We start from the raw sequence: 22773 nt of genomic DNA, 5'->3' as shown, positions 1-22773 counted from the left end.
GGTGCATGAGAGTTGAAACATTCAAAATTTTGGCTAAGTCCCCTCAATCTGTCAGACTTGCCAACTGCAGCTTTAAGTTGTTTATGCTGACTGCCTAATGGTACACATTGAGGGCAGTGGTCACGGCACACCTCAGTTGAATGTTTTCCATACATCTTTTTATGTTTATAAAGATGGGCTTATTAGGCTTTATTTGATGGGTCAGTGAAGAATGGACAGCAAATGAGTGTGTGAGAGAGATGAGGAGTGGGTTCAGGAAATGACCTCAGGTTGGACTCCAGCCTGTATGGACACTGAGGCTATATTTGGTATGGTGCTCCAACAATACTGCTGCTATGGCTCTCCGGTCTTCCCTATGTCTTGCATATCTTACATACATGTATATCTGACAGGACAACTGTTATCGCTACTGTATACCTATATCATGCCTTCCTACTGTAATATGCCTAGTGTAATAAAAAAGAAAACTCAAGCTACCTAGATACTTATAATGTTTATGGTTGTATAGATCACTATATCCACTAGCTGAAGAGCTTAGGTGTAATACATATGTAGATATGAAGTCAGGCTATGGGAAAGGACAATTAGGTCTGCCAAAGCTGCAAAGAAGATACGTCAGACAAGAAGTGACAATGTGTAACTTTTATTTCAGAATAAAAAAATAATCCCATTCTGTTACTCTTCACAGTAACATTCAGTCAGCATAGCACTTTACAAAAAAGTGATACAAATGGCCAAATATTCCGCTAATTAATGATACTGACACAAAGTTGCGTTCTTGGCCTCCAGAGCTGTTCCTGTATTTCCTTATGGATAGTCACAGCACTTGCAGGAATCTTTGTACTCTAGGCCAGGCTGGCAGCTATGCAAGTAGGTGTTTCCACGGAAACACTGAAAGTAGGTGCTGGCATCAGCAGGGTTGGGGTAAAGACCATCGACTTTACCGACACAGAAAGTGGCGATGGGGTCCGGTGTGGTAGTGGGGGCTGGAGTGGTGGTAGGTTTGGGTGGGAAACCTGAAGGAACATAGCAGACGTTTTCTTAAATGAGAGAAAATACTTGTAAGCATGTAGGACAGTGTTTTTCAAACACCTGTGGTCTTGTGTGATCTCTAGGAATAGTGTGCGTCTTTACCCAGTGAGTTGCGCAGGTGGTTGACCAGAGGGTATGCGCCATCTGCACAGAAGACACCTCCAAAGTCGTCCAGGTCAAGACTCCACACAGACGCCCCACCCAGGTTCTTCCCCCTCAGCCACTGGGTCTAATAGCCATAGCAGAACACATTCCATATTACTGTTTTCTTATTACCATACTTGCTTAAGCTAATAGCAAAGAGATGTCATTTGTTGTGTACCTTTGCAGCAAAGCTCTCTTTGTTATCATAGCCCACCCAGGAGTTGCCATGGGTTGCGTAGGGAACCTTCTGTTCTGTGATCCAGCCCTGAATGCCAGTCGATGTGAAGGAGCAAACCTTAAAGGGAGAGAGAGAGAGAGAGAGAGAGAGAGAGAGAGAGAGAGAGAGAGAGGATGTCAGTGTACTGACAACGCTAGAAGCAGCGGTGCTGTTATGTGTTGATCAGACTGCACTGACAGAGAAGGCCTTACCTCATAGTAGGACCAGAAGCCAGGGTCGCGGGTGTAAGGGCCGGCGTCAGCTGGGCCGTCTGCGGGAGCGCCCAGGCCTGAGGCAGAGGTCGTCAGGTGGAAGGTGCGGCCATATGTGGGGAAGCCCAAGAGCAGCTTGTTGGCATCGGCACCCTTCATCAGCCAGTAGCTCACAGTAGAGTCCTAACAGAGGAAGACCAATGCAAAATCAGAAATGTGCAGATCTATTGTTCTGAAACTGAATGGCTAGTATCAACAGCATTCTTGAGGTAGGGAACTACATTTTCCATTACACTGCAGGATATTTTGATAATTAAGTAAGTCAGAATAGAAAACATCCTATGCATACATAACTTTTATGACTTCCCTGTGATAATTTTGCCCTAAGATGTGATTATCATCTTACAATGTTGTGGTGAACATGAGTTCCCTGGTCGAGAGAGCTGGGGAAGAGAGGGCTGTTGTGTCCGGTCCTTTTCTCCCAGGCACCATGATAGTCATAGGTCATGATGCTGATGAAGTCCACTTGGCTGTAGAGATGTAAACATGTAAACATCTCAACTGTAAACATTTAGGTTTAGGCTAAATATGTTAGCCTGGAAAATCTAAATTCATTTATTCTGGTAACTCTCGACTGGGAAACGTTTGCAACACTTGCATTGCGACAGGCACTAACTTTGAAATCATTGGTCCAGCCTTAACAATCACATCGATCAGAGATTCTTAATGTCACTTTGTGAATTCAAGTAACAGTGCCAGACATGTAGGCTGCCACTGCAGCTATGTAATCACAGGTACCTTGACACCTCTGGAACCTCGTAAGAGATATCGATTGTGGACCTTATAGATCCGACTTTGATAGAGAGTAGGAGGGGGGGTTTCCTGTTTTCCGTGGCCTCTTTCATGATTGCCTTTCTTAGTTCCTGTAAACGGGCAAGGAGCGACAAACAAACAAACAAATAAGAGTGGCGGTTAAGAGATGCAAGAAATGCTGAAATGCCATGACTGAATGATGATTAGCTTATTTGTATTTTGTAGCTTAAGTCCTCTTTACAAACACCCTATATCAGTGATGAACTGTTTTGTCCAGCCTATCTGCACACTGTGGGTTTGCTCTCTCACCGTGAGCAGGGCAGTGAACCTCTGCTTGTCGTCCAGCGGGCTTCCATTTTGTCCAGGAAAATCCCAGGCCAGGTCCAGCCCATCAAAGTTAAAAGTTCGCAGGAAACTCAAGGCCGAACGGATGAATGTTGCACGGCCCTCTGGTGTGAATACCATGGAGACGAATCTGCAATGTGGACAGGATGAGAAGACTACTGCATGGACAAGGACCAAAAATACCTGCTACTGTATGCTGTGTCTCACATTTTTTGAACGCACTCTTAATTGCACCAAATTGTATTATGCGTTATGTAGCTTATCTCATGCAGTGAATGGATTACTTTTTTCCTTGTTTTCAACTTACGGACTGACTCCATTGACCAAGCCTCCAACAGCGAGGAGAGTTTTCATGTTAGGATTGCTGAAAAGGTACAACAAGTAAATAACTATGATAATTATGAAAACTATGAAAAATACTGTAGTTTCATTTTAGGTTAGATAGGACTGACACATGTTTAACTTACTTAGGGTCTGTTCCAGAACACAACATGATGGAAATAAATGCATGCATTATACTGTGCATGTCCATGCATGTCTTATGTTATGCATATTTTTTGATATTCCGCCCGTTTCCAGTGGTGAGAAGAACTGTCCAAAAAGGGCCCCACTTACGTCAGCTTGAGGTTGTTCAGCTGTCTGTACATGTCTTCATCATTCCACTCGACGGTCACCAACTTGTTCTCAGGACTGATGGTGGCCAAAGTGTAGATAACGTGTGTGCAGAGGAAAGGGTCCACATTGGCGGGAGTGAACTTGCCCACGCTCGGTCTGTACTGGGACCAGTTGGAGAAGTAGCACACCAGCTTGGTGGAACTCACTGGAGAGGAGGGAGTCAGATCAATATAAGCTGGGTCATTCCACGTCAATTGAACCAGGGCCCACGCACTTAGGTCTCAAAAAATTCTGAAAAAATTACCAGGTGTACCTATGTTACCCAGGAGGCACACTGTAAAATTACTCTTAGGTAAGATCAATACTTTCCAAGATACGGCCAGTTTTACAGGGGGAGGAGGGTGTCGATTTTGGTCGGCCTCTTTTTTTTGTCAAAGTTCACAAGCCCACAGCGCAAGAACTAAACCATGTAGGAGGCTCAAATTTTGCATGCTGGTACATAAATAAGAATAGTATGTAGCAAAATCGTCATGTTTGGTCTGGATAATCCTGCATGGTCATAGCTGTCCCTCAAAGTTGATACAAGTTTTATTGGAGTTTTTGGCTGCGCTCTGTTTAGGCCTTCAGAAGACATATTTGTACTCAACATAGACTCTTGATTTATTTTCCTTACTGAGATAAGTAGAAACACTCTCACAAAAAGCAATGAACAGAAAATAAATTCTGTTCTGGGCAAAATGCACCATTCTGGGCAAAATGCACCATTGAGATCAATATGTTTTGTATAGAGCTACCACAGGTTACTCTATACAACCACAGGTGGCACTGTGGTAACTCTACACAAAACATATTGATGTCAATGGGGCATTTTGCCCATGTTCAGGGTGAAAAATAAAAAAGAAAGATTTTCATAAGACAAGTCAAATTGGTGTTTTTAAAAAGAAGGGATCATGGAGAATAAAGAAAAACATATATTTCTATATTCCCACAAGGTGTTTGGGAGCTCTGAAAATGATAACCAAAATTATTTTTCAGACTTGTGAGGTCTGCTGTTCAGACCCTGAAGGGATTTATTTTCTGTTCATTGCTTTTTGTGAGAGTGTTTCTACTTATCTCAGTAAGGAAAATAAATCAAGAGCCTATGTTGAGTACAAATATGTCTTCTGAAGGCCTAAACAGAGACCAGCCAAAAACTCCAATACAATTTTGATCAACTTTGAGGGACAACTATGACCATGCAGGATCATCCAGACCAAGCGTGATGATTTTTCTACATACTATTCTTATTTATGTACCAGCAAGCAAAATTTGAGCCTCCTACATGGTTTATAGTTATTGCGCTGTGGGCTTGTGAACTTTGACAAAAAAAAAAGGCCGACCAAAATCGACACCCCCTCCCCCTGTAAAATAGGCTGTATCTTGGAAAGTATTGATCTTACATAAGAGTAATTTTACAGTGTCTCCTGGATAACATAGGTACACCTGGTGATTTTTTCAGAATTTTTTTCAGACCCAGCTTGTTTTAAGTCCCTGAGTTGTAAAATAATTAAACCTATAGGTCTGAATTTCTATATGCTTCATATAGGATATGAATATCAGACACCTACCCATCTGCAGGGTGAGCAGCACCCCCAAAGCTAAAGAAAGTGCAGAGAGAGATAGAAAGTATTAAAATAATTGCAAACATTGTAACAAATGTATCATGTGTTGACTATTACGCTGACATCAGAACCCACCTGCCAAAACAACAAGTCGTGCCATTGAGCAATTTCTGTGGGGAAAAAAGTTATATTTAAATTAGCCTATATTATAATCCAAGGGCAATAATATACTTTGCTTCTTGTAAAGGGCAATGCCTTTTAAATTATATAATTTCTTGGCACAGAAAATCAATTATTCTTCACCTGGACTCCAACACAGTATTTAGATTACATGCAGATTTAACCAATGTCTTTTAAAATTAAATGGGCTGAAGATTTACCTGTTTCCCCTTCTGTTATGACAATTCAGTGAGGATCCAGGAACGCTCATTTATACTCCGACCTTAATAATGGGTACCAAAGTACACCTGATAAGTCAACCATTGATCATGAATAATATGACCCTTCATTTTTTTCACATACCACAACATATCAGTGATTTACGATTCTTGATACAGTGTGATTTTCCTAGCCTATTCTAAGGGGAAGTTGACATCCTTCTCTGGTTCTTGTTGCCCATTTCATTGACAGTCCCTTAGGGGCCTATTCACACTGCTAGCGTGGTGACTGCGTTACCTGTCTGTTTTCATTTTGACACCCATGTTAACAGGTTATGGTGTGCACACTGCCTGTGTGACACAAACGTCTCAGGTACATCTCGAGCCATGCTGAAAATGTGCGCATGCTAGAAATAGGACACACAATGCGACACGCAAGCGCAGGGGACGATTCCAAGGGCCCAGCACTGATAGGGGGCCCCCAGAACTCCCACTTTCCCCTGGATCCTCCCATGAATGCATATGCATGACATGACAAACGCAATCTGCCACTTTCAGCTCCCGCGACAGGCAGTTTGCGCTTTTACATCATTGCGGCCTGTTTATACATACCTCGCAATGATTTTACACGCACATTGCGAAACAAATACGCCTGAAGTGGGTGCAAAAGCGTTAGTACATCTGGCCCTGAGAGAATAAACTGTCATAATGAAAACATGACAAAGCCATTTGACTATCTTGTTTATAAACGATGGTGTAAAGACTTCTTATTTTGATGACACTGACGCTTTTGAGGAATGGTCTATCCATTTAGAGCAAGTGACATGCTTTTGCTAATTGCTAATTTCTACTAATTGCTTTGAGAAATGCAGTAACTGCTGTGCAAATGTTAATAGTGATGTGAAAAAAGCACCAAAGCGACTGAGAAAAACTGTAAAACCAAACAAAACACACTAGAGAGGTACGGTAGCTCACCCCTCTCTTCAGTGCTCCCCGATAAACTTCAGTCTTTTTGTTATTGTTTGGGGGACAGGCTGCCTCCAATTTGGAGTTTTATCCCAGTTCATGAAGCCAGGGCTATAAGAACAGGTTTTTTAGTGTACGAGAATGGAGAACCAGTGGATCGTGAGCAGATATTCACTGAATGTTACAAAAAGTGTTACGTGTTCTTCTTTCAGCTTAGGTTTGCATTAACTCACCCCCAGCTTCTAGCAAGCTCTGTGTGTGGAATCTTCAGTGAACATTCATAATTTAGTGATCAATATATTTCTAAAGACTGCCCATGTTCCCATTGTATTAACCAGTAGTTCAAGGTTATTGTCATATATAACAATAACCTTGAACTTCAGACTCTTTTGCAGCCTGAAGTGGGTGCAAAAGCGTTAGTACATCTGGCCCTGAGAGAATAAACTGTCATAATGAAAACATGACAAAGCCATTTGACTATCTTGTTTATAAACGATGGTGTAAAGACTTCTTATTTTGATGACACTGACGCTTTTGAGGAATGGTCTATCCATTTAGAGCAAGTGACATGCTTTTGCTAATTGCTAATTTCTACTAATTGGTTTGAGAAATGCAGTAACTGCTGTGCAAATGTTAATAGTGATGTGAGAAAAGCACCAAAGCGACTGAGAAAAACTGTAAAACCAAACAAAACACACTAGAGAGGTACGGTAGCTCACCCCTCTCTTCAGTGCTCCCCGATAAACTTCACTGTCTTTTTGTTATTGTTTGGGGGACAGGCTGCCTCCAATTTGGAGTTTTATCCCAGTTCATGAAGCCAGGGCTATAAGAACAGTTTTTTTAGTGTACGAGAATGGAGAACCAGTGGATCGTGAGCAGATATTCACTGAATGTTACAAAAAGTGTTACGTGTTCTTCTTTCAGCTTAGGTTTGCATTAACTCACCCCCAGCTTCTAGCAAGCTCTGTGTGTGGAATCTTCAGTGAACATTCATAATTTAGTGATCAATATATTTCTAAAGACTGCCCATGTTCCCATTGTATTAACCAGTAGTTCAAGGTTATTGTCATATATAACAATAACCTTGAACTTCAGACTCTTTTGCAGCCTGAAGTGGGTGCAAAAGCATTAGTACATCTGGCCCTGAGAGAATAAACTGTCATAATGAAAACATGACAAAGCCATTTGACTATCTTGTTTATAAACGATGGTGTAAAGACTTCTTATTTTGATGACACTGACGCTTTTGAGGAATGGTCTATCCATTTAGAGCAAGTGACATGCTTTTGCTAATTGCTAATTTCTACTAATTGGTTTGAGAAATGCAGTAACTGCTGTGCAAATGTTAATAGTGATGTGAGAAAAGCACCAAAGCGACTGAGAAAAACTGTAAAACCAAACAAAACACACTAGAGAGGTACGGTAGCTCACCCTTCTCTTCAGTGCTCCCCGATAAACTTCACTGTCTTTTTGTTATTGTTTGGGGGACAGGCTGCCTCCAATTTGGAGTTTTATCCCAGTTCATGAAGCCAGGGCTATAAGAACAGTTTTTTTAGTGTACGAGAATGGAGAACCAGTGGATCGTGAGCAGATATTCACTGAATGTTACAAAAAGTGTTACGTGTTCTTCTTTCAGCTTAGGTTTGCATTAACTCACCCCCAGCTTCTAGCAAGCTCTGTGTGTGGAATCTTCAGTGAACATTCATAATTTAGTGATCAATATATTTCTAAAGACTGCCCATGTTCCCATTGTATTAACCAGTAGTTCAAGGTTATTGTCATATATAACAATAACCTTGAACTTCAGACTCTTTTGCAGCCTGAAGTGGGTGCAAAAGCATTAGTACATCTGGCCCTGAGAGAATAAACTGTCATAATGAAAACATGACAAAGCCATTTGACTATCTTGTTTATAAACGATGGTGTAAAGACTTCTTATTTTGATGACACTGACGCTTTTGAGGAATGGTCTATCCATTTAGAGCAAGTGACATGCTTTTGCTAATTGCTAATTTCTACTAATTGGTTTGAGAAATGCAGTAACTGCTGTGCAAATGTTAATAGTGATGTGAGAAAAGCACCAAAGCGACTGAGAAAAACTGTAAAACCAAACAAAACACACTAGAGAGGTACGGTAGCTCACCCTTCTCTTCAGTGCTCCCCGATAAACTTCACTGTCTTTTTGTTATTGTTTGGGGGACAGGCTGCCTCCAATTTGGAGTTTTATCCCAGTTCATGAAGCCAGGGCTATAAGAACAGTTTTTTTAGTGTACGAGAATGGAGAACCAGTGGATCGTGAGCAGATATTCACTGAATGTTACAAAAAGTGTTACGTGTTCTTCTTTCAGCTTAGGTTTGCATTAACTCACCCCCAGCTTCTAGCAAGCTCTGTGTGTGGAATCTTCAGTGAACATTCATAATTTAGTGATCAATATATTTCTAAAGACTGCCCATGTTCCCATTGTATTAACCAGTAGTTCAAGGTTATTGTCATATATAACAATAACCTTGAACTTCAGACTCTTTTGCAGCCTGAAGTGGGTGCAAAAGCATTAGTACATCTGGCCCTGAGAGAATAAACTGTCATAATGAAAACATGACAAAGCCATTTGACTATCTTGTTTATAAACGATGGTGTAAAGACTTCTTATTTTGATGACACTGACGCTTTTGAGGAATGGTCTATCCATTTAGAGCAAGTGACATGCTTTTGCTAATTGCTAATTTCTACTAATTGGTTTGAGAAATGCAGTAACTGCTGTGCAAATGTTAATAGTGATGTGAGAAAAGCACCAAAGCGACTGAGAAAAACTGTAAAACCAAACAAAACACACTAGAGAGGTACGGTAGCTCACCCCTCTCTTCAGTGCTCCCCGATAAACTTCACTGTCTTTTTGTTATTGTTTGGGGGACAGGCTGCCTCCAATTTGGAGTTTTATCCCAGTTCATGAAGCCAGGGCTATAAGAACAGTTTTTTTAGTGTACGAGAATGGAGAACCAGTGGATCGTGAGCAGATATTCACTGAATGTTACAAAAAGTGTTACGTGTTCTTCTTTCAGCTTAGGTTTGCATTAACTCACCCCCAGCTTCTAGCAAGCTCTGTGTGTGGAATCTTCAGTGAACATTCATAATTTAGTGATCAATATATTTCTAAAGACTGCCCATGTTCCCATTGTATTAACCAGTAGTTCAAGGTTATTGTCATATACTTGGGCAGTGCCAAGGCCAGCATCTGCTGTGGCTGGTTATTTAATCACACGGTGCAGGATCTGATAATGAATAAGAAAATAATGCACGCAGACCACCGCCTTGAACACAGTCCCCATGTATTTATTGAAGATTATTTACAAGTGCCATTTTCACATCGTCCCATTTGATCTTCCCGCTGACAGTCACCTGAGAGGTACTGAGGCATAGAAGATGGGCTCCCAGGAAGCAGCTAGATGACTGACCAAAACTGACCAGTTGACACAAAAGTGTCCAACATCTCTGTGTGCTGACTGAAAAGTTACACGCATGTGGAGAACAGATCTCACTTGACTGGGAATGCATCCTCATGACTCCAAAACTAGACTACCTTACAAGGTAGGCCTCAGTCGCTGTTGCAAAATAAAAAATATACACATATCTTCAGTCATGGGCGTCTGTGTGTCTGTGGAGAGCTGACTAGTTCTCTAGTTCTCAGCACTGTCAGTACATGTAGGTGACAAAGACCACAAGCAAACAAAAACAAAACCTAAATCTATTCACAGTTGTACAGAAGGCAATGCTAAAATGGCCATATTCGAATCGTCACATGTTTGAACAACTATATTTCTCTTTAAGAAACAACTAAGAAACTCAAGAGGCTTTAACATTCACGGTGTGAGTAGCTGCCTCTATCTGGATGTTAATCACATACAAAAAAACTTTTGTTATCATTAATATTACAAAAAAAGTCACGACTCACTTGAATAGAAAACCACCCTGTGTTTCATTAGGCACAGAGTTAACACTGTTGTACAAGTTTACATTTGTATCAAGAATGTCTTGGTCTTTAGAATGCAGAGCACAAGAGTGAAACACATCATTTGCTGAGTACGTTTGGGCTTATCTTGGTCCAACAGTATCCAATATAATACAGTAATTAACAAAAGTACATAAATATCTGGCATGAGTACATGACTGAAATGCTGTCTCCCTGCAATAGTGACACAAAAAGAAAATATTGAGATCCTTGTTCTAGAAAGGACATCTCACAGTCTCACCAGGGTTTACACTTTAAATAGCATTTATGGTCCCACTTTAGTAAAGTAACACCTGATTTCCAACTGGATGGCTGCCATCTTCATCCTCCATTTATTCCCACAAGGCCAGAGATGTGCAGCTACACAGGCATGCTATCTGTAGACCTTGCTTTTGCTTCTTGCTTGCGTGTCATCATACTTAGCCTTTATTTGGGCGAGAGTGCATTGGATAAGAAACAATGTAATCTAAACCCTTATCTGGGTAGTACCTAGCCAATCAACTAATAATTAACAAGAGTATTATACAACATTTGACAAAAGCGGGGCTGTTGATGGGATATCTTGGATGACATTCCAGGAACTACCATGTATGTTCTGCAACAATGGTTGTAATACAGTAACAAAAAAAATATTTTATTAAAATAAAGTAATTTGAAACTATCCAATCAGTTGCTTCAAGTGATGATACACACTGCTGACTATGGGAGATGTTTCAAGTGAAGTACACAGCATAATATAAGGTTATATTACATGCAACAGCTTGGATAATGTTACTGAATTAGAAAAATCCAACAGCCTGTCCCATCCAATTCATTAATAAATCATGTATCATCTGTCACATACAAAATTAATTACAGTATAAACAAGTAATAAATAGAAAACAAAATAGAAACATCAAACAGAGCACTGATTTGCTTGAGAAAAATTCATCAGCAGGCATGGTCAAGAAGCCTCTGCTTTCATTATCAGACCCTCACAGCCAGACTGTGTTATTATCACACTTTGACCCTTACATCATATAGTTGAAAGAAAGCCATGGGCAGTGGAGAAAATAAAAGGAAACAAGTGTGGGAGGAACCAGGGGTATTTCTGTGGGGACAAACAAACCCAAACACACCTGGTTTGTTCCCATAAGGCAAGTTTCTACTGACAATATTACCTGTGCACAATCAAAGCCAGCTTCTGCTTAAATCCAATACAGCTATTAATTTCTAAGTCTAGGTTTTTGTTTGTTTGTTTTTTCTTTTATGTAAAAAATGAATAAAAACCTGCCGGCCATTACCTTTCTTTGGATCTCCTGGTCCAAAACAACAGGATGTTTCCAACATGTCCTGTGATGATACAGGATTAGAAGCTGGTAGACTTGGGACAGGTGAAAAAGAGACCAAAAAACAAACAAACAAAAAAATAGGCAGCTCAAAGACTGGTGGAAATCACAGTTCTAGAGTGATGATGACAGAAAGTCCCCACAATGCAGCTGTGACCAGAAACAAGGCATTCTGGGAATGAATCAGGCCTGCTCTATTCTGTACCATCATTCCAGTACCTGTAAAGAAAAAAAAAACAACACTCATCAAATACTAATACATTGGGAAAATGCATGCACAACCTCTTTTTCCCTATCAGAAACCAGTTCTACAAGAAATACTTGTATTGGAACTTAAACATGCGTGGAGGACCAATAAATGTCAATTGTGTTGACATGCTGTACTTGAACAGTGCCTGGGTGAAAACATAGTAGGTCAGTTATGTTAAGAGAGGGAGGTGGTGGTGGTGGTGGTGTGTGTGTGTGTGTGTGTGTGTGTGTGTGAGGGAGGGGGGGGTTGAGGGGGATTGTGTCTGCAGCATCTGTCTTCTCACAGAAGCGAAGCCTCTCAAATACAGTAGAGGCTGGCTCTGCAAATCAGAGATCTGAGCCAGATCAATGCCAGACTTGAGCCACAGTCACTCAAGCATGATAAGGCTAAGTTGCCAGCAGTCGGAACTCTTCAATAACATCTCAAGTTAGCCTAACAGCACTGTTATGTTATCTCAGACGTCATAGGGAGCTTGCCCTTTGTGCTTACCTGAGTCCCGGGACACAATTGTCTCGTGGGCCGCACCGTCCCCTCCCTCGCCCCATGACCGCACCTCTAGGACAACGTAACCGTTGTCTTTGGGCAGCGGCAGCCGAATTGATGTCTGACCTTTGTCTAGCACCTTTAGGGCGGACTGGCCTTCATGTTTATATAGGACCTGCAAAGGAAGCACAGGTATGACTGTTGAGTTTTTCAATTGTGTGTTGACACGTTAACTACACACAACTAATTAACTATACACACACACACACACACACACACACACACACACACACACACACACACACGCATACAGACATACACAAACACATGTAAGTATGTTTACACAGTAATCAAATGATTTTATGTATACACACAGGGTGCCCCGCCTCTGACCTTGATATCCTCCCCTTTGCTTAATTATTTTCATCACTGGGGGGGACAACATTTATCCCCCTCTGCCCCTCATATTGATTAATGCTACAGTACTTCATATAAGGGCAATTCCATGCAAAGGTCATCCTTACCATAGAAAAAAAGTTGTGCAAACGCAAATAGAACTGTTGTTAAAATCTTAATTTAGGTCTATATTTTATTGTTTATTGATCTGATTGAATTTGATGGAGAATGACACTCTTTTTACATCATAAATATGGTGTGCAACCATACAGAAACAACATTTTTCACATGGTAATATTATACATATTTAAAAAGTGGATAAATGGACCCAAGGTTCAAACAAATTGTGTCATTCGACAAATTCCAGATTGACAAGGGAATGGTAGAGCAATGTCTATGCTCAGCTTGCCTTTAAGAGCACAACTCCTTACATTTGTAAGGCTTTTGTTTTTAAGTCAGCAAGTTCCATGGCCATGTCACATCCATAACGTTTTATAGGAAAAGTTTATGCTACACATACAGTGTTGATGCGACAATGTCCATAGTGTCTGTGCAAAGCTGATTTATATCAATGTAAAGTGTTATGACCAAATTGTGCCCCTTTCTTACTTTTAAAACTTTTCATGGTGCGTTAGGGATGTGACATTATGGATGTTACATAATGTGAATTTACAAGACTGGGGACTTTATTATACCTCAAAGCCGATAAAACGTCTGTTCTGGTGGCATGTCAGTTTCAACGCATTTCAACTTAGTGTTTACAATTGACATTTCAAAGATTATTAGGATGATCAAAACCTCAGGGAGGCCTTGCCTAACCATTAGCAAAACAAACATAATATTAAAATACCTCCAGTGATTAGCCTAGCCATAGCCTATTTTCAAGTGGCCTAATAACGAAAATCTGAGCGATTATCTTCCTGTAACTGTCATACTGTTGTTGTACAGTAACTGGATTATCGTGTTAGCTGGTGAAGATGGCTGACTTTGCAGCTGGAGTTAACATAGCAACCTCCTTCTGTTGCAGATCTGTTCAGCCTGCCGTTCACGTCTGCTTAACACAGTTTAATTTTAAATGTGACACGATATGACAGCATAAGTGTCAGGTCCTCTGTAGCTAATACCCACAGAGTAACATGAGTAAGGGCAGCAATAAACTAGATGTACCACATAGTGGTACAAAATATGACCGCCTCTCAGTCCTGCATATTCTCTTCGCAAAAATAAATCACGCTTGTCAATTTGTCTCCATCTCCTACTCCTGCAACTCATGTGCATGTAAATGAGTGTGTGCTGTGAGTTTGCTTTTGTTTATAAGATAATATAATAATAATAATAAGCTTTATTTGTATAGCACCTTTCATACACAGAATGCAGCTCAAAGTGCTTTACATTTGAAGCATGTAACACAATAATAGTCAGTCAGTCATTATCAATCACTTTTCTTCATTGCTGGGGCTGTTTATGATCCACTCAGCAACATATCAAAAATATAGAAAACGACGTCATAAGACTGGCAGCCTTAACCCTCTTACCCCCCACAAGCACGCCATATGGCAACTGTGGCAAGGAAAAACTCCCATATTCCAGGAAGAAACCTTGAGCAGAACCTGACTTAATAGGGGGAGCCCATCTGCTTCTGGCTGGCTGCGCCCTCCAATAGCAGCAGATGTAGAATAATCTGAAAAAGTAGTCTACAGGATAAGATGAGTTAACTAAAAGCTTTGTTTTCAGATCTTTTTTTAAAAATATTTACTGAACTCGCCTGCTTGATGTACAGAGGCAGGGTGTTCCATAGTTTGGGGGCATAATGGATAAAAGCAGCTTCTCCACTTTGTTTGTGGAGCACTTTGGGTACGATTAAAAGATTAGAATTGGATGATCTAAGTTTCCTTTGTGGTTGATAAGATATTAAAAGCTCAGAGATATATGAAGGTGCTATGCCATTCAGAGCTTTGTAAGTAATTAACATAACCTTAAAATCAATTCTATAGGAAATAGGGAGCCAGTGCAGTTCAGCCAACACAGGGATGATGTGTTCTCTCTTCTTAGTCTTAGTTAAAAGTCTAGCCGCAGAGTTCTGTATGAGTGCCAATTTCTTTAGATGTTTTTTGGGAAGACCAGTGAAAAGTGCATTGCAGTAGTCTAACCTGCTAGTGATAAAGGCGTGAATTAGTTTTTCTGCATCTTGTTGAGTTAAAAAGGGCTGCACTTTGGCAATGTTTCTCAAGTGGAAATAGGCTGTCTGAGTAACTTTACTGATATGGGGCTTAAAGCTTAACTCTGCATCTAAGATGACACCGAGGCTTGTTACTTTTGGTTTGACCTGGTGCGCCAAGTTCCCCAGATTACTAAGAATAATATCTCGCTTTAGTTTTGGTCCAACCAAAAGTACCTCTGTTTTGTCATCATTTAGTTTCAAAAAATTGTTGCTCATCCACTTATTAATGGAGGTTAGGCATGCAGTGAGGGAGCAAAGGCCATCTGGGTTTGTTGGCTCCACAGAAATATACAATTGGGTATCATCTGCGTAGCTGTGGAAGTTTACATTATGCTGACTTATGACGTTTCCCAATGGAAGCATATATAGAGAAAATAGCAGGGGACCAAGGCAGCTCCCCTGGGCCACACTAAAAGGCAAGTCATGTTTTTCAGATACATGATCTCCTAGACTGATATAAAAATCTCTGCCAGTAATGTAGGTTTGAAACCAGTTTAGAGCATTATCAGATAAGAGTGTGTGTGTGTGTTTGTGTGTTTGTGTGTGTGTGTGTGTGTGTGTGTGTTTGCATGCGCACATGCGTATGTGTGCCTGTGTGTGTGTTTATGTGTCTGCATTCATGTGGGTGGGTGTTTGTGCATGTGTGTGTTTATGTGTCTGCATTCATGTGGGTGGGTGTTTGTGCATGTGTGTGCTTGCCTGTCTGTGTGTGTGTGTGTGTGCTTGCCTGTCTGTATGTGTTTATGTGTGTGCTTGCCTGTCTGTATGTGTGCGAGTGTGTGTGTGCGCATGTGCGTGTGTGTGCATGTGTGTGTGTGCATGTGCGCGTGCATGTACTTTTTGTGTGCAAATCACAAATGAGTGGGTATGGGTTAGGTTGATGCGGGCTCTTGAGACTAACATATACCATAAATATTTTGTTATCTTGGGTGCAACGGTTGAGGTAGGGATAGTTATTTAGGGGAGTGGCCACCAAGTTTCATGTTCCCTGGTGTTTCAGTAACCCGGGAATCACTGACCAAAATTGATGACGGTAAAAGAAAAAAATAAATGTATTTTTTATATTTTAAATGACTTGTTGTCCTGATTCGTCCTGTGGATCTTAGTGGGCACTGAGGAAGCAATAATTTCATCGCTAGTTTTTCATGATTACTATTTCAATTGTTTCATATCAAAATTCACTACTTAAGTATGTGTTTTATGTAGTTTGTCGAGGACTGGTTCAGACACGTCACATCCATAACGTGAAACCGTCACATCCATAGCGCCAGTTTTTCCTGCATAATGCATTACGAAAATGATGCATAGTTTCAAAAACACACTTTTTGTGTTCATTCAAGTCTCCTTCATGCTACATATATCATAGTTTCGGCAGTTTCCTTCAAAATTCACAGAGTTTGTAGAAAACCTGTAATCTCTCACAAAAGTGTGTCCATTTCATGTCACATCCATAACGCTGATGAAATGCCTTGTATTCTTAGGATGAAATTGATTATATGAAATTTGAGGATTTCTCAGTATTCAGAGGACAGAGGTTACATTAAAAGTTATGCAAATGAATTGACTGATACTAATTTTGCCCCCACTCTAAGGCATTTTGTTTACCAATATGAGTACAATTGTCACATCCATAACGCTGGAACTGGCCATAAGTAAAGCACTGCAACGTGAGAACAGTCTAGTACATAATAATCTGACATCAGAAACGCACCGTCAGGGCTCGTGCTGCTCAGTGGCGGAACAAGTCAGAGCCGGGCCGGGGCACATGACCGGGCCCTTTATTAAACTCATCATAACATTATTTTACAACATAGGCTACACATGTCCGCAACAGCGGGTCTTACAAGCGTCAGCGCCACGGAGAGCAACTATGTAATTTGTAAGTCCATCGAACGTACATGAAGTGTAACCAAGAGAACAACAACAACATTAGGCTACATGACCCCTAATAATAAAACGACAATAATACGCAGCACTATTTGAAGGGCATACGACGAGCCTTGCGCTCCGCGAACTCGTCCACGATGCTCTGTGTATGTCCATTTTCTTTGCTCTCTCATTCTCTATGGACAACATGGCAAGTCCACTCAGTCTCTCCTGTCCCACTGTGCTCCTCAAGTGGTTTTTAATGATCGTTAACATGGAGCAGTGCCGGCGCTCCGCACACGCACATCACGCACTGCGCGTAGGGCACCAATGTGCCTGGGGGGCACCAATAAAATCTTGGTCGTGAAAAATCATCACAATAGGCTACTAGTATAAACAAATAAAATATGTCTAAAGCATGTTAATATGCAAAAGCAATACAAATGTAATAGGCCTAGACTATTAGTCGAGAAAAAGGTGAATCTCCTGTGCGTCCCTCTCCCCCCTCCAGTCTCGCTCTGGTGCCCCCCTCCCCCACCTCCCAGTGGTCTGTTCGATTACGCCTCAATCTTTAGGCAGACACCTTTGACATGGCCTCAAGAGTCGGGGGCGGAAAAAAGGAAAAAGAAGAGGCATGATACTCGCGCGGCGCTTGCAGGTAAGACAATGTTTTAAATTTTAAAAAATGTTAGTTTTGTGGCCCTTGCGTGTATGCATGTCTATGTTTTAAACTTTGTAACGTAAGCTCCTACTAGTCATGTTCATGTTCAAGTGTTACGTTGACTGATGCTAGCTAGCTAGTTATTTTACGTTGTGGATATGGATATGGATTATGGGTTATTGAATGCACTCGGCTGTTTTCTGTTAACGTTAGCAATCGGTGCATTAGACTAGCAATCCTTCCTCAGGTTGCTAGCTAGCAATGGTATTTCCGATTATGCTTAAACTGGGCTTGCTATTTCTTTTAGCCATCAGATATAGTCAGATAACGTTAGCCTATTAGTCTAGTTTGCTTTGCATTTCAGGACGCCTTTTCGGCGTTTGTTATCAATTATGATCAAACGATCTGATTGTGTAGTGAAAAAGTAACGCTACAAGTGACACTTTCATAACGTAGGCCTAGATGAGTGGGAAACGGCTCTTGTTAAGGTGAACTTTGGAAAAACCCTGTAACTAAACTTGATGTGATTTTGCCAAATTAGACAGCTTTAGATAAGTTTAGTTGTTGTTCTATGTGGTTATTTTCAAGAGGTTCAAAGAGGGCGACATGTGTTGGTGGAACTGCAATTAGAAAAAAAAAAAAAAAACACAATCTCAGTGTTTGTAGATTTCCATATTCACAGAGTTGTCAAATTATGTACAGAATTATTATATTGTGCCTAGACCTCTTTTAAAGGTAAAATAGAGTTTTGAATTTTACATTTTCACATAGTGTCACATGTAGGCCTATATAAACCTAAAATACTAGCCTAATGTGTGCAATATCTGTCACATCATATATGTATGATGGTTCAATCAAAAATGCATTTCAGTAGAATTCCTGAATATTTTGTCTTGTATTTCTGAATGCAGGGTCAATGCTAAGATACATGCAAGGAGCAACTCAAGGCCAGGAGGAAGAATTAGATCAACCATCAGTTCTAGTCCACAACACCAGCCACCAACCAGCTCTGCAGACTCTGCAACAGCACTCAGCCCTGACCAACAATCATCAAATAGCCCAGATACAAGTCGACACACAACCGCATCTGCTTCTGAAGGCAGAGTGAGTCCTGTCACTGAGGGGCCATCAGCAAGTGACACTGCAGAGACATCTGCCCCCTCCAACTGATCCTGCTATATGGTCAGCTCACATTTTAGATGCTGATGTGTGGAAATTGTGCGGAGAGGGCCTTTTAAAGTCAGCTCTGATTTTGTAAATAAAGAGAACCTAAGAAATTCTGAATGGTTGTTATTCCTTTGGTGGGGGTTGGGGGCTTGGGGGCACCACCAAGCATTTGTGCTTAGGGCACCCAAATGGCTAGCGCCGGCCCTGACATGGAGAATGAGCGCTCAGAGGTTGCAACGGTGACGGGAAGAGTCAAAAATAAAATTAGGGCGGTGCAAATCTCACTGAATGCAGAAGTTACTGCTGGGTGGTTGCATTGGCGGAGCGAGGGGGTGGCTTCAGGGGCTCAAGCCCCGAATCTCTTTTTAAAAGCCCCGAATATTTTTTTTTATGTGTTTTCAATTTACAACGATTCTAATTTCTAATTTAACTTCCCCTCGGTTTCTCTATAAATGTTACAAAATGTAGCCTACTAGCCTACAGAGCAAATATCCCTTACTTTCAAAGCCCAATATTGATAGATAACCTGATTTCCCACACGATGAATTTAGGCAATGCCAGAGCCTAGATGTAGCGGTTTGCGTCATAAACCTGGCAGGAAAATTCAGAGCGGCGCAGTCAGTTTAAACAGCAAGCCGGTAAGAAAAACTATTGTCAAGACATTAGGCAATTAGGTTACTGTACCCCGGAATACAAAAATAAACTTCAGAAAGACAGAAAGTTTGTTGTACTGTATTCTGTAGTCTGTATTACCTGTTGTCAGTTGAGTTCGTTCAATTCATTTATTGTAGGCTAGTAGCCAGGCAAATATGAAACGGAGATGTAACGTGGCTACCGGCGAGATTTTGAACTTGCATGTTTCATGCATTTTAGGGCAAAAAATACCATGGGATTGATGTGTTCTCCATTTGAGGAACGTAATCAATTGCGGACGTGCACAGACAGCTCAGACACAGAGCGCATAGTATAGGCCTAGGTTAGGCTACTTTCACTTTCTAGAGCGCATTCATTAGGCTACGTAAAAGATGCTTCATACCAAAACAACGATCACACATTATCAAATGTATCATGACAAAGACTTACTCTTACTCGATTAGAAAATCGAAACCAAAATCGTGTAAGTGTTCTCTCATTGACGCCTGTAGGAGACGATCCAATTCCGTAAATTTGCACGTCGTAAAGTTCAATATAAGAGTTAAAATAAAGCCAGCCATACAGCAGAACATTTTATTCAATATTTTACACCTACTAAATCATCAAAGTAAATTTCAAAACTTTTCAGCAACCGTGAGTCATAACTCGTCCTGACTGGGGCAATACCCATATAAGCCTAATACGTCCCACTCTGCTGAAAATGATTGAAAAGAAACCGTTTGCATGAGCTCCTCCGGCCTTGTGCCGTGAGAGAGGCCCGTCGGGGCGCCCTCGCACCGGGCCCCTGGGGCGTGCCGCACCCCCTCAAGCTCCGCCCCTGGTGCTGCTGACACAGTAGCTGCATGATGATGGTTAATTTGGCCTTAATCATGCAGGACATTTCAGAATGTCGACTGTGTAACTAATCATAAATGGCTAGTTTCAATAGAAAAGTTAGCTGGACAAAAAAAAAATAATAAAAAAAGGATACAGTGCAGCATATCATAATTTAGAACCTTCAAAATCAGATAACTGATGCAGCTGAGATGGAGGACAACTCGACGTAGAGTAGGCTAGAACATATTGTCCAAAGCAACTTACATTAGGTGAGGAGATATTTGCTGAATGTCACAAAAAGTGTTACATATTAGAAATTGCTTGGCATCGCTTATTCAATGGCTCTACCGAACTACCTGTAGTTTGCGGAGGACGAACGAGAAACCACTCGTTTGATAAATAAGCCAGTAGGCCTAGTGGACAAATAACTTTCAGAAATAATATGTAGCCTACTGCAAAAACAAATGTTGGTGGCTATTTACTGTAAACTATCTAGCGGGTGTTTTAACAGCTGCAAGAAATAGAGGCTTCATGGTCATGGCCCATGTTCTGCTTGTAAATTATTTTCCTAAAACTCTAAGTTGCCCTATCATAAATTCACTCTCCAAACTCTTCACTGCACTGTAGACAATTAACTGACAGTATGACAGTAGCCTAGACTATGTATTTTCTGTACAATAAACATTTTTTTTTCAACTTTTGCAATATTACGCACTACGGAGGCAAATCTGCAGGAGAGAGAATGCGTACGCAGCGATTACAAAATGTATAGGCTTTGTAGGTTAACAACAAAGAAACAAAGGCAATTCACTAACTCAAGGCTTCAATGGCATCATATACAACGTTTTTTACACAACAAAAACAGAAAGGATGGAGGCAGCAGGTAGAGTAATTTCTCATTCTCTCTTTATTTACGTTATTTTTTGATAGTTTTCGTGTTATTCTTAGTCCCTTTTAACGTTACTGCTTCCAAGTCGGCTGATGTCGTTAACGTTGGTCCATTGGAAGCTCAAGCTTGCTATGGCTAACGTTAGCTTTTGCCCTGGACTGACATTCTTCCATCCATCCATCCATCCGTGAGCGGTGCTGCACTTCACTGTCTGGTCGAGGAGATGTCTCGGAACAGCTGGACCTACTCTGCGAAAGATCTACCGCGGCCGCCGAGCTGCTGCAGACCTGCGAACTGCCATCTGTAAGATCGCCCACGACTTCAGACGGTTAGGCCTATGCCAGAGAGGTTAAAGCGGAGCAAGACTGCAGTCTTACAAGTAGCACTAGGGCCTACTAACATCACTTATTGAAGGCCTGTTAAAGGCACACTATGCAGGTTTTTTAGCTTAATATGCAAGTTTTTTTAGCTTAATTTACCTTCATTTACCAGCTTCAGAGTCATTGGAATGGTTATATGACTTTTTTCGGGTTGAATGGTGGCCGTCTCACTTCCCCTAGCGCCTGTGAGCGGAAAAACCACCCTTGCAACTGTGGGCCGACGGCCTCAGTGTCAGGAAGTATAACGAGTGTAACGAATTGCTTTACTGCATTCAAATACACATACACGCCAGGCACCGGCTAGAAAAAGGTAGCGATGGAGTTTCTCAGACATTAGTCATGACAGAGCACGCGAAAAATAAGCAAAAACCGAAAAAAACAGTAAGGAAATTGCCAATACTGCATAGTTTACCTTGAACGTTAAATCCTCCGGGTTGGTCTGAAGACACAGCTGTAGCTACGCTATATCATTGCCATTGGACTGAGTGGGACTAAGTTAACACGGACTGTTCTTTATTTTAATTTCTTATTTATTTATTTATTTATTTATTTTATTACTTGTTAATTTTTGTTTGTTGTCTGTCTTGTATGTCTACCATTAGGTGTCTCGGGTACGCTGGCGATTACGCCGCTCCATCAGGCTTGTGCGTCTTTGTAAAAAAAAATGTTTTGTATTGATGTCACGGGAAGGCTGGCGACTAAGCCGCTCCGTCTGACATTTTGTCTTACACGTAAATGTCTAGTGTGTAAAGCGACCTTGGGTGCTTTGAAAGGCGCTATGTAACAAATAAAATGTATTATTATTATTATTATTATTATTATTATTATTTCAGATGGGCAAGAACAAGGTATGCTCGTCAAAACGTACCCTAAGCATTAGAGGAGCTGATTATCATACCGAAAGAGCACACAAGCTGTTTAAAGTCATACACCAAGGTAAACTAAAGGTAAATGTTACAAAAGTGGCAAAATTAATATAGGCTATTGTTAGCCATGAAATTACTAGGCTATGAGTCATTTTTTTTTTTGTGGGCCTCTATAAGGAAGAGGGCTTAATTGGCAGTCTTATTAGTTGCTATATCTCATATCTCAGTCCTAAATCAGAACATTATACCAATTCATTGTGCTGGTGACTTTTATTTCATGATGATGTGGCACGCATGTTTTGTGTTGGTGAAATTGATTACTGTAATAAAAGTCCTTTTCCGTTTATCTCCATTTCATCTCTCCAGATGAAAGGTTTCAGACCGGTAAACACTTATGATAAAGTACAAACAAAGTGTTCATGGGAATAATCGAATACAGAAATGACACCAATTTGCATAGTCTGCAC

At 40.9% G+C, this 22773-nt stretch overlaps 2 protein-coding genes across 6 annotated transcripts in view; both read right to left on the bottom strand.

Annotated features, from left to right (window-relative positions):
- Positions 1 to 627: 627 nt before the first annotated feature.
- Positions 628 to 22379, bottom strand: chia.1 (chitinase, acidic.1). 3 transcript variants are annotated; one of them, XM_042088842.1, is made up of 14 exons: positions 22339 to 22379; positions 9851 to 9854; positions 5360 to 5368; positions 5115 to 5149; positions 4986 to 5015; positions 3379 to 3583; positions 3071 to 3127; positions 2728 to 2893; positions 2404 to 2528; positions 2012 to 2135; positions 1606 to 1788; positions 1355 to 1471; positions 1135 to 1261; positions 628 to 1016 (listed from the first exon to the last, which is right to left on the bottom strand). In XM_042088842.1, exons 4-14 carry the CDS (start codon positions 5137 to 5139, stop codon positions 808 to 810), a joined length of 1368 nt encoding a protein of 455 aa, XP_041944776.1. In that variant the 5' UTR covers positions 5140 to 5149; positions 5360 to 5368; positions 9851 to 9854; positions 22339 to 22379; the 3' UTR covers positions 628 to 807. The 3 variants fall into 3 exon arrangements, with proteins under 3 accessions (XP_041944776.1, XP_041944777.1, XP_041944775.1); XM_042088843.1 differs by lacking the exons at positions 5360 to 5368; positions 9851 to 9854 and adding an exon at positions 10060 to 10065 and having other exon boundaries at positions 22339 to 22345; XM_042088841.1 differs by lacking the exons at positions 9851 to 9854; positions 22339 to 22379 and having other exon boundaries at positions 5360 to 5421.
- The window catches only part of cntn2 (contactin 2), a 40065-nt gene continuing 26939 nt past the window's right edge, over positions 9648 to 22773 (bottom strand). For 2 of the 3 annotated variants that reach the window (XM_042088840.1, XM_042088839.1), the window contains exons 22-23: positions 12397 to 12565; positions 9648 to 11876 (exon numbers count right to left, since the gene is read on the bottom strand). In XM_042088840.1, the coding sequence (XP_041944774.1) occupies positions 11764 to 11876; positions 12397 to 12565 (282 nt within the window). In that variant the 3' untranslated portion in view covers positions 9648 to 11763. The remainder of the gene's footprint in view (positions 11877 to 12396; positions 12566 to 22773) is intronic. The other variant, XR_006031166.1, reaches the window with a different exon arrangement.

The sequence above is a fragment of the Alosa sapidissima genome, chromosome 4 (assembly GCF_018492685.1).
Source record: "Alosa sapidissima isolate fAloSap1 chromosome 4, fAloSap1.pri, whole genome shotgun sequence".
NCBI classification, from domain to species: domain Eukaryota; kingdom Metazoa; phylum Chordata; class Actinopteri; order Clupeiformes; family Clupeidae; genus Alosa; species Alosa sapidissima.
Note: the sequence above shows the minus strand (reverse complement) of the source record. Positions and strands in the feature narration are given on the sequence as shown.